The sequence below is a fragment of the Apis mellifera genome, linkage group LG8 (genome assembly GCF_003254395.2).
Source record: "Apis mellifera strain DH4 linkage group LG8, Amel_HAv3.1, whole genome shotgun sequence".
Lineage (NCBI taxonomy): Eukaryota > Metazoa > Arthropoda > Insecta > Hymenoptera > Apidae > Apis > Apis mellifera.
Genome location: NC_037645.1, coordinates 1,509,967 through 1,522,323, shown reverse-complemented (window position 1 = coordinate 1,522,323; position 12,357 = coordinate 1,509,967). Strand labels below are relative to the sequence as shown.

General features: G+C 21.6%; 2 protein-coding genes across 3 annotated transcripts; both read left to right on the top strand.

Moving 5' to 3' along the window:
* Nucleotides 1-2,817: 2,817 nt before the first annotated feature.
* Nucleotides 2,818-9,039, top strand: LOC725908 (helicase sen1). 2 transcript variants are annotated; one of them, XM_016913705.1, is made up of 7 exons: nucleotides 2,818-3,129; nucleotides 3,321-3,434; nucleotides 3,558-3,653; nucleotides 3,731-3,917; nucleotides 4,050-8,346; nucleotides 8,423-8,633; nucleotides 8,720-9,039. In XM_016913705.1, the coding sequence occupies exons 1-7, from the start codon at nucleotides 3,046-3,048 to the stop codon at nucleotides 8,843-8,845; spliced, it is 5,115 nt and encodes a 1,704-aa protein (XP_016769194.1). In that variant the 5' UTR covers nucleotides 2,818-3,045; the 3' UTR covers nucleotides 8,846-9,039. The 2 variants fall into 2 exon arrangements, with proteins under 2 accessions (XP_016769194.1, XP_006558719.1); XM_006558656.2 differs by having other exon boundaries at nucleotides 3,510-3,653.
* Nucleotides 9,040-9,578: 539 nt separating this feature from the next.
* On the top strand, nucleotides 9,579-10,622 carry LOC725876 (bifunctional transcriptional activator/DNA repair enzyme Ada). Its single transcript, XM_026442188.1, has 2 exons — nucleotides 9,579-9,738; nucleotides 9,963-10,622. The coding sequence occupies exon 2, from the start codon at nucleotides 9,982-9,984 to the stop codon at nucleotides 10,543-10,545; it is 564 nt and encodes a 187-aa protein (XP_026297973.1). The 5' UTR covers nucleotides 9,579-9,738; nucleotides 9,963-9,981; the 3' UTR covers nucleotides 10,546-10,622.
* The last annotated feature ends 1,735 nt before the right edge of the window (nucleotides 10,623-12,357 follow it).

The following is a 12,357-nucleotide window of genomic DNA, read 5'->3' as shown; positions in this document are numbered from 1 at the left end:
CTTCGTCATCTTAATTTTTATTTTTTTATTAAATTAAATAATAAATTTTTTCCTTCTTGATAATTTCTTAAAAAATGATCTTTTTTGCAAGTAAAACTGTTTATTTAGTTGTTTAGTTTTATTTGATTTAATTTCATTTTTAATTTAACTTTATCATAAAATTATTATGATTAAAATTAATATTTGATTTTAGAGAAAATCTATATAATTATAAAGTTATATTAAACTTAAAAAAACTTAATGTAAAATTAATGTTTTTAAAATCAAATAATTTTTTTTTTAAATTAGCAATATAAAATAATAAATTGACATCATAATATTGAATCATATTTTTTTTAAACGAATTATTATTACTTTAAATTAAGTAATTATTATTTATTATGGCATTGAAAAAGAAAATGGAAAGCATAATCATGGAGAGAACGAAATTAAAATGAAATCAAATCATTTATCTTAAACCGTTTATGACATTTCATAAAAGAATGTAAATTTGCCAATGTAGCTACATTATATTATTCAATATATTACTCATATATTTACTATATATTATTTATATGTATTATTTATAAATATTCTTTAATAAAAATATCTATAATTTTAAATATTTATAATCATTTCATTTTAAGCTGTAAAAATAAAAAATAATATAATATAAACATTTTATTATTATGTTTCATTTATTATTAATTTTATATATTTGTCAACATCTAAATGTACATTGTATGTATTTCAAATGTATATTTGAAATAAAAATAAATATATATATTTATCTGATTAGCGAATAATATATACATCTATTGTACGAATTAATTAACATAACAAAATTTATAATTGAAATAATGATATCTTATCATCTTGGACATTCAATTATTTCTTTTATAAAAATAGTCTCTTTCCCTCTTTCTCTGTACATTTGTTCTCTGTTCTCACTTTTTTTTCATTCCATTAAGCCTTCCTTCATCAGTGAAACCGAAACCGAAAGTAAATTGGTTACCGGACTATCGTGATCCGAAAACTGGTTGTCCTTCTGTCGCAAGTTTTTAATCTTCAAATGCATAAAACAGAAAATATTTTTCTTTATTGCAAATGACTTATATTTTTACCAACGTTTATTACATAGTATGCATTTAGTATGCATCATAAAAAATTTGATTATATTTAAAATACAGTGTCCAATTTTATTAATGTGACTAATTTTCTCAAAATTTAATATTTTTCTCTCTTTATTTCTTTATTTTCTTATATATTATTCTTTCATAGATTAAAGATGACATAATTTTATTATTTTTTGAATGGAAATATCAATAATATTATCATGATTCTTGTTTTTTTTTTTAGTTATGTTAAAATGTTTTCAATTATATTTTTAACTCTTTTTATGTTTTTATGTTTATAATTTTTTTTTATGTTTATAATAACATAACTTATTATAAAATTATAATGTTTTAATTACACTTAGAAAAAATTAATAATATTAAAACTCTTCAAAACTATTCAATTTTTAATAATTTAATAAATAATATAATTAAATAATATATTAAATATTATTAAGTAATATTAATAATCTTTGTTTATAATCATATAAAAATATAATCATTTTTAGCATTTAACCAATAACTCCATCTCTTTGAAAAATGCTCAAACTTATTATATATTATTATTTGTAACAACAAAAATTTGCTCGAGTTCTTTGATTAATCACACCATCTATTTGAAAAATATTGAAACTTTTAATACCTATATACATGTACATACATATAATAATAATTAATGATAATAAATAAATTATAAGTATAGAAGATTTTTAAATATATATAATTAATATCTCTAAAAAAAAATAATAAAGATCGCTAATAATTAATTCTTATATATTTTTCTCTATATTTATCTTTTGCCTACTATTTTATTTAATTTTGTTCATATTTGCATTGTAAAATTTATTTTATTCAAAAGGTTTATACATGAATTTATTTATTTATTTATCATATAACATTTAAAAGATTTATGAATTCATATGCATATATTTCACACATTATATATTTATTATCATTTAATGCATATGTTTATAAAAAGATATATCAAAAAAATTATTTTTAAAATTTGTGTATTCATATATATTCGTATAATTTCTGTATTCACACTCAAGATAATTTTTATATCTTTTCTATAAGAAAATCATCCTTAATCTTTTTAAAAATATATATTACTTATTATATAATTAATCAATAATAATTATTTTTAAAAAAATTTAAAAAATTTCACTAATTTGGATTTTTCTTTTTCGCTACTTTATCAAATTTAACAATTGATTGTTTCAGAATTTAATTATTATTTTAAGACATGTCTTATTTATTTAATTCGCTATGTTATTTATAATTTTTATCAGAAAGAAATCCTAAAATCTTGTAATCAAATTTTGGAATTTTAATAATGATGTGAATGATATGAAAATAGAACTCTAAAGCTTCAGAAATTTGAATCACAAAAATACATTGCATGATTGATTTTATATTTAATCTATGGTTAAGATAACTTACCGCTAGTATTATTATATGCTTAAATTTTAATTTGCTATCTTAAAATCTAAATTTTATGTTACGTAATCCGATACGTTTTTGTTTCTTATCCTTCAAATGTTTTTATTTAATATCAATTCTTTTATTTATTAATAACTAAAATTATATTATAAAAATCATTTAGTGACTAATCAAAGAAGTTTTCAACAGTAAAATTTTAAGATTTGAAGATGTCTTTTGTAGATGTCACTGTGATATTTCCAGTGAATTTGTATATATTATATATGTTATATATTATATATGCTATTTTCAAGTATAAAAGGCGGTAAAGGTCAATGCATGTATTCCTTTTATTATAAAAATGTTTTTCTTTAAAAATAATGTAATAAAATGATATATTGATTGACTTTTATTAAAATTATTAGATAAGATAGTCAGTAAAAACTTCCAATGAAATGTTTTTAATCCAATAAAGAATAGGTTATGTAGATAATCAAAGACTTGTAAATAAACCGATTATTTTTTAAAAATGAGTGCAGATGACAATTGCCAATTTATACTGGAACGTATTAATGCTCCGGATAGAATTGTGCTTGATCAACAAGATCATACAGTAAGCATATAATTCTATTTTCGCAAGTAAAAAACATGTTTTGAAATGATTTTTCTTTTAAAGTTATTTCATGTTGACAATCTTTTTCATTCATTAATAATATAATATTAACAAATAAATCATTGTGAATATTAAAAAAATTAAATTAAAGATAATAATACATTATATAATAATATTTTTTATATTTTCAGTATACTTGTGGTAGAGCCAGAGATAATGAAATAGTATGTCTTGGTTTGACAGTATCGCGACGTCATTGCATTTTTTTTCGCAGCAAAAATGAATTATATGTTACAGATTTAAAGGTACACATTATATATTGAAATTAATATATTAAAATATAATAAATTTAATTCAATAATATTTATTATTATACTTAGAGTGCAAATGGTTTATTTATAAATGGAATTCATCAAGAACCTTTTCAGACAACTAAATTACATCCAAATGATATTATTGGTATTGGTTGTCCAAATGTTGATACAGATAATAGTATGTATGTATATGAATTACAAACAATTAAGGTAAGATTTCATTAATGATATTTTGATTTATAATATTTGTTAAATAAAACTATTAAATATTTTAATAATTTTAATAGCCACCAAAAGTTGAAAATAATCATACTACTACTTTATCAGAGACTATAATAAATATTGAAAATATATGTAATGATAAATCTGATGTTCAACGCAAAAGAGGACAAAGAAATTCTAATGGAGATGTGCCAAGTAAAATTTTCAAATTAGAAAGTGGAAATTGTATCTCAGATAAAAATTCTTTAGAAGGTAATATTTAATCTTTGCTCATATTCATTCAAATTTAACAAAAAATAAAATATAATAAAAAAATTAATAAAATAAAAATTCAGAAGATATAATAATTTTATTTTAATTTGCTAATAGTTGTTAAAATTACAGACAAATGTACAATACAAAATGACAATGATATTGAAATAATTCACATATCAGGAAATGACAACTTATTAAATGAAAAAGGGAATTGTGATAATTTCACAAAGAATATGGAATTAGATAATAAATTAAATGTAAAGAAACATATTGATACCAATATGATGAAATCAAATAATATAAACATGGAAAATATTAACAAAAATGAAATTTCTACTGCTTCTAAGAATAAAAAAGAAGAATTGAATATAAATACATTTCACGAAGATCAAAATCATACTGAAAACAGTTTATTTCATATTAAAAATATACATGATACAGTAAATAATATTGTATCTAAAAATACAATGGAGAACAATAAAATAAAGACAAATAGAGAAGAAAATGCAAATAATAAAGAAGTAAACAATTTTTTAATTGAAGTTGAAATCTCAAAAACAGTTGATAAAACAAATCAACATTTTGAACAAAGTAATGAAAACAAAAATTTATTATTATCTGCAAATTGTGTACATAACAAAGATAATGTGATAAAATTAGAGAATGAATTACAATTAACTAATACTGATGAAAATATATATTCTCCAAATACAAATATTCCACTTGTATCTCCAATAAAATTAAAACAAATTCAACAAGAACCAAAAACAAAATTTTCAGAAGATGATGTGGTAAATTTAAGTGATAGTGAAGATGATATTTTTCCATGTTCTCAATTGTTTGATATTGGATATGGCATGAATACATCTATAAAAGATGAAATTAAAGAAGAACCTGCAGAAATAGAAAATGTAAGATATAGTATAGTCGATGATGCAGATTTAATTATTTCACTAACAGATAGTGAAGATGAAGATAATAATTGGTTACATAAATTATCTCGAAGTCAAATACTTAATGAGAATGATGAAATTGATATCAATGACATAAAGAAAGAAGATATTGAATTAAAAACAGATATTGATATAGAAGAGCCATTTCGAAATGAGTTTGAATTTATTGATAATAGAAAAAACATAGATGAACAAATAGAAGCAAAAAAATCTATAGATAAAGAAGAAGAAAATATTCAAGGTATAAAAAACTTAAATGAAATAATTTCTCCAAAAACTTTCGTCAGTGTAAAAAATTTAAATAAAATAATATCACAAGAAACTGTTTCAAATAAACCAAAAAATTTTGAAGATTATATTGAAAAACTCACTTTGGAAGGACAATCCTCGAAATATCAGAATTTGTCTCCAACACAAAAAAAGATAGAAAATTACATGGATATAGCTAATAGAACCAATAGAATAGAAAGTACTGTATCTTCAAGGAAAAAAAAATTAATTGAGAAAAAAGTGCCTCAAATAGAACCTCCACATTTGCCTACCAGAAAACGAAACACTAATACTAATAAAGTTAAACAAAGTCCTCAGAAACATGAAAAATCTACTAAAAAAAAATTATCTGCTAATGAAAAAAAAAAGCGAGAAGAAATGTTGAAAATAGAACAACGTTTGTATGCAAAAGAGCAAAAAAATCGTAAAATGCTTCATAAATGGGCAGATTGTCTTCCTCCTAGTAAACAGAAGAAAATTAATATTCTTTCTAAAGAAGAAAAGAAAGTATTGATAGATAATAGAAAAATGAAATTGAAGAAACTTGCAATAGAGGAGAAACGATTGTCTTTAGAAAACAATCAAGAGAAGAAACGTATTGTTTCTAAACCAAAAGCGAAAATAACGACAAAGACTCGAAACGATTTTCTTGTCGAAGACACAATCTCTGCATCTAGATTAGAAAATGTAACGGAAAAATCTAAAGCTTCGTCCAGTCAATCTACAGTGAGTAATACTTCAAATTCAGAAATGACAAATTCTATAAAACATAAAAACATTTCTAAAGAAATAACAAAACATTTACAATATAAATTAATGCTTAATGATATTTCGAATTTGGGCAAGATTCCCAAAAAATCTAACACCACCAAGATAAAAATAAATACTGCAGAAGCAGAAACAGCGTTAAAAGAACTTTCATTAGAAAAAAAAATAGAGAAAACAAATGAATTAAAAAATATTGAATCACAGAATAAATCAAATAAAGAATCTTCTAAACTTATTGAAAATAAATCTTCTGTTTCTAAATCAAATATTAAATCGAATTTCGTGAAACCAAAAAAACGAGTATCTTTTTCTGCAGTAATTCAAAACGTACGTGAATATCAAATTGATGAATCTAATGTTTTAAAAAAATTAACAGGTAAAGATGCTCCTATACCTGCAGAAAAAGTTATAAAGAAACCTAGTAATATCACAGAATCTAATGCAAAAAAGGACCAATTTTTATGGCGCATTTTATGCTGGAAACCAGTATGGTTAGAAGAACAACAATATTTGAATCAAGATCCACCTGTTATACAACCTGAAGAACTTAATGTAACCTTAACACATTATAGATCATATGAGGAATATTATAATATTATAAGTCCACTTTTATTGCTAGAAATTTGGCATGGAATCACTAAGCAATTTCAGAGTATAGATCATATATATAGACGGCCCACATTTATGTGTTCTATAGTTGAAAATTCTATTCAAACAAATGTTTCGAATAATATATTTTTTACAACATTAATGCTTGAAGTATTAGCCACAAAAGAGGATATAAGAAAGCAAATACATCCTATTTTTGGAGATCTTATATTTTTTGAATATGTTCAAAATCATGAAAAATCACAAAAATCAAAAGATTTCCGTAAAGTATTTGCTTATGTTACTAATACATATTCAACAGTATTAACTCCTGTTACTCGTTTTAATCAAGATTTGAAAAATTATGTGAAAAATCCTCATACATTATTAACATATACTGTGACAACAAAATGTCTTGATAAGAATATTTTAGTAAATCGAGTTCAGCGATTAAGAGCTGTAATTTATTTGCGTTCTAGTTTAAGAATGATACAAGCATTGCAGTTCCTTCCTAATTCACCATTAGTAAACTTAATTTTAAATCCGCAATTTGAAATGTATAAGTTACCAGTTGTTTCTGAATTAGAGACATTAATTACTGGAGATAAATTAAATCAAAAACAGATAGAAGCTGTAAATAGAGTAACCAAAGCTGTAGTTCATAAAGATACTAAATTATGTTTTATCCAAGGACCACCGGGTACTGGAAAATCAAAAGTTATTGTAAATATAATTACTCAAATATTATACGGAAATAATAGATATACAAGCAATGGAAGTTCTTTTAAAATGTTAGTATGCGCTCCATCAAATACTGCTATTGATGAGATCGTTTTAAGATTATTAAACGTTAGAACTACAATAAAACAACAAGCGAAAATGAAACCGTTTAAAATGGTTCGCATTGGACAATTGGAAATGATGCATCCAAAAGTGAAAGATATTTCTGTTACGGAATTAGCAAAACGAGATATCAGAAAAACGAATAATGCAAATAATACTCCATCTGATAGCATAGAAAATGAAAAATTACTTTTACAATCTAAAATGAATGCTCTTCGATGTAAATTGAATTCTCGTAATTTGGATGAAACTCATAAACAGAATATCAAGATGAAATTGAATGATATGACTATGAAATATGAATTATTGAAAAATCGTGAATCATTAAATGAACTAAATATCAGAAACAAAGAATATATGAAATTACAACGTATAACGGAAAATAAGTTTCTTGAATATGCAGATATAATTACTTGTACCCTTTCATCTTGTTATACTAGTCAAATGGAATCCATTTTTGGTATTAATAATAAAAAAATATCTGTGTGTATTGTAGATGAAGCTACTCAAAGTTGTGAAGCAGAAACTTTAATACCATTAATGTTAGGAATTAATATATTGATTTTAGTCGGTGATCCAAATCAATTACCGGCCACAGTTTTAAGTACACAGGCAAAGAAATATGGATTGGATCAATCGATATTTTCTCGAGTGCAAAACGCTTTTGAATTACAGCCAAATAATCCGATAATTATGTTGGATACACAGTATCGAATGCAACATGATATTTCTTCTTGGCCAAATAAATTCTTTTATGGTGGCAAGTTGAAGACTGCAGTTGAACGCGATGATACGTTTCCATTTTATCCCTATCGAATTTTGAATCTTAATTCAAATCAGAATGATAACAATTCAAACAATGAAGAAGCGGATTTTGTAGCAAATATTGTATATTGTATGTTAACTTCTGCTAATTTGGATAATTGGGAATCATGTATTTCATGTGGCATTCTTACGCCATATAATAATCAAAAGTCTATGATATTAACAAAGATTCATGAAAAGTAAGTATACATTTAGCTTAAGACAGTATTATATACTATCATTAAATTATTCATATATTAATTTTAATTATTTTAGAATATTTTCATTACCTGAAAATATTAAAAAAAAAGTGAAAATTGACGTGAATACAGTGGATGGTTTTCAAGGGCAAGAATGTGATATAATAATTATGTCATGTGTACGAAGTCAAAAAATTGGTTTCTTATCAGATAGACAAAGACTTTGTGTTGCCCTTACAAGAGCAAAACGCAGCCTCATTATGTGTGGTAATTTTAATATTTTTATGGTAAGATTATATAATAACTTACAAAAAAAAATATTAAAAAATTAGATTATAGTTAAAAGTTATACAATAAGTTTTATTGATTACAGAGATATCCAATGTGGAATTCATTAATATCAGATGCGAAATCGCGTAAAGTATTTTTTAACGTTGATACTAATGCAGATCTTGACAAAGTAAAATCGTATGTCATTAAGCGTACAAGAAGAAAGTGATTTTTTTTGAATATATTATTATTAATATTATCCTTGTATATTTGTAAATCTTCTCATTTTCGTGTGTTTAAATATGTATTATAAATCTTTATTTCATTTTCTACAATATATTAGCTTTGCTAATAAATTTTTTAAACTAATTATAATGTCTTAAATAGAATAAAAGAAAAATACCCATTATTAAAATATTTACTATTATATTTTTGATTGTTTGGTTTAGGTTAAGTATATTAATCTTGACTTCATATTATTATTTTATTTTATATTATTAATTAATTTATTTTTTAAAAACATAATAATACATTAATTGTAATTTTAAGCTAAAAAAAATAATTGTGCAGTTTTTTTGTATAAAACAATCATTTTTAATATATTATTCTATGTAATAAATGCAACAAATAAAAGATTAAACTGTAATTTTAATTATTTATAGATATATTTAATCAAGATAGAATAAAAAAAAGTTTTGAATTATAATTAAAAAATTAACTCATACGCGATATATATTGTTTTTAATAAAAAAGTTCGTGTTCACCGATGCATAAGTTGTTATATTTAGTGCTTCATAAAAATGAGCTGTACTTCAAATTTTTTATTTCAAATACTTATTATTTTATCTTATACATATATATTGATAATAAATAATTCCATGAATAAATTAATATATGAAAAAATAATTTTCTATTTCATATCTCAATTACAAATTCGATTTTGATTTCTCTCGACTCTAAATTTGATTTCTTTCGATCATGTGGCTTTATTTACATTTAACAGTTCGACTCCACGAATGATGTACAATATAAAATTAATTCTAATCGAATTAAAATAAATCTTAAATTTATGTATTAATATTAATTTAAATATTCATAGCAATAAGTTTAAATTATTTTTCAGTGAGTATTTATTATATATTTTTTTGAAGGAAAATGATTAGGAGATTATGTATTTTATTATTAATATAAAATATTTTAATATAAACATTTTAATTTTAATAAAAAAATTTAGTTTTATTAGTTTTGATATTGAAAGTTTACATAAAAACAATAAGAATACTAAATAATGTTTCAACATATTATTTTTTAATATTTATATTTTTTTATTTTCATAATGTTTACAGTTTTAAAAAATTTATTATAATGGTTCGTTTTCAAACTATGACACCACAAGAATATAAAACAAATCATCGAAATTTCAAGATAATTTATGGTTTTTATCCTACACCTTTTGGAAATTGTTTAATTGGCATTACCAGTACTGATAATGCTATTATATATCTAGGATTTGTCGACAAAAGTAACAAAGAAGCGTTAACTGAATTAAAAAGCAATTGGCCTTTTTCCGAATTGATTAAGAACATTGGAAATGAAATAAATGAAATTATAGAAAAAATTTTTTTCAAACAAATATCTACAAATGATTCTATTTTGGTTCTTATGAAGGGTACAGAATTTCAAATAAAAGTTTGGAAGGCTTTGATGTTTATATCAGATGGTACAACTATTACTTATGAACAAATTGCACAAAATATAGGTAAACCAAAAGCTGTACGTGCTGTTGGAAATGCTATAATGAAAAATTATATTGCATATTTAGTGCCATGTCATCGTGTAGTAGGAAAATCTGGTAGTAATAAATATAAATGGGGAACGAAACGTAAAGAAAATCTTTTGATACATGAACGTAAATATATAAACATTTGAAGTTATTTTACGCTATGTACTTTTTTTCATAAATTTTGTTAGATAATATTTATTTTGCAATAAGTATATAAATTTTTTTTTTTATATAAAATTTAAAATTTGTATATATTATAAAATGAAAAAATGTTTATTTTTATATATTAAAAGTTTAATATTAAATTACAAATAATTGAAACATTATTAATTAATTAAATTAAATAAAAATTAAATAAAATATTACAAATATAAAATATTAAAAGTAATTATTATTTTAAAAAAATTATTTTATTATCCCTAGTATATAAATACGCAAGATAAATTATATACATTTTTAAGATAATATTTAAGTTATCAAAAAATATTTTATATATACATAAATTATGTGATTAATATAATTAATTTTATTCCATTTCTGAATAATGTAATAGAAATATTATAATGTTAGGATGATATTCAGAATTAAATAATTTTAAAGATGATAATATCAATTAGATATATATAAAGTTTAATTTTTATATTTGCATTCAAATAATTATTAATATAATTTTTATATAAAATTCTAGCATCCTCTTATTATCCTATAGTAATATACAAAGTATTCTTTTACTTAATTAGCAATATAAAATATTAATCATCACAATTTTAATAAATAAATATTGAAAGAACTTAAATGCAGAAATATGCATACATATTTGTGAAATTTTAATATAATTAATTCCTTTTTAATTTACAGGTCTTTCAGATGTCAAAATAATAAAGACTATAAATTTGTGACTTTTTTAAATTAAATAAAATTAATTAATAATAATTGTTAAAATTAAAGAATTGGTAATGAATAACATCAATAATTTGGCATCTGATAGACTTATTGTTAAACATACTATGACTGAAGAAGTGTTATCTACATTGTAAACATTACTGTATTATGAATTCTATATACTAATGAATATATATATATATATATTATTTTATATAACATATATGTACACATGCGCGCGCGCACACATGCACACGCTCTTTCTCTCTCTCTCTCTCTCTCTCTCTCTCTCTCTCTCTCATAATATAAATATAAAAATGAGTTATAAAAGTATTTTATAAAAATGTAAATTGTTTCATACTACTCATTTATAAAAATCTTATTTTAGATACAAATATATTTGCTTATGTTATTTATAAAAATTGATGTTAAATTTAATCCAATTATTATGTAAAAATTATAAAATTTATTGTTAGTGATTTTTTAAAAATAATCTTAAGGAACTATATTATTAAAATTAATAATTTAATATATTGTTTTAAGTTTTCAACTTCATTTTCAACTTTTTTGAAGTAAAGTAATAAATATGTATTATGAAAAAGTAATGTTAATTTTTTCTTTTATGTAAATAATAAATTTATGGAATATATGTACGTATTTTGTTATTGGTGAATTTTTCTATATACTATTATTAATTCAGTCTCATTAATTAGTTAATAGTTGTAATTGTATTTACTCAATTGATTTAATATATAATTGAATAATTAAAAAATGTATTAAATTCAAAAATTATTGTACATGAATTTCTTTGGAGTCTCCTAGCAAGATATAATTTTTTTTTACTATTACTTGTATCTTACAAGGCAGTGTTTGGTGAAAATTTGATATATGTATAAACATTTATAAAAGATGCATCATTTAAATGGAAATATGTAAATATCTTTATTATTTATGAAGATATTTATAAGAATGTAAATAATGGAGATATCTAGATATTTTCATTTATATATTGCATTGTATATTGTAATGCATCTTTCAAAACAAAGTACAAGTATATTTGTGTTATTGATATTAAT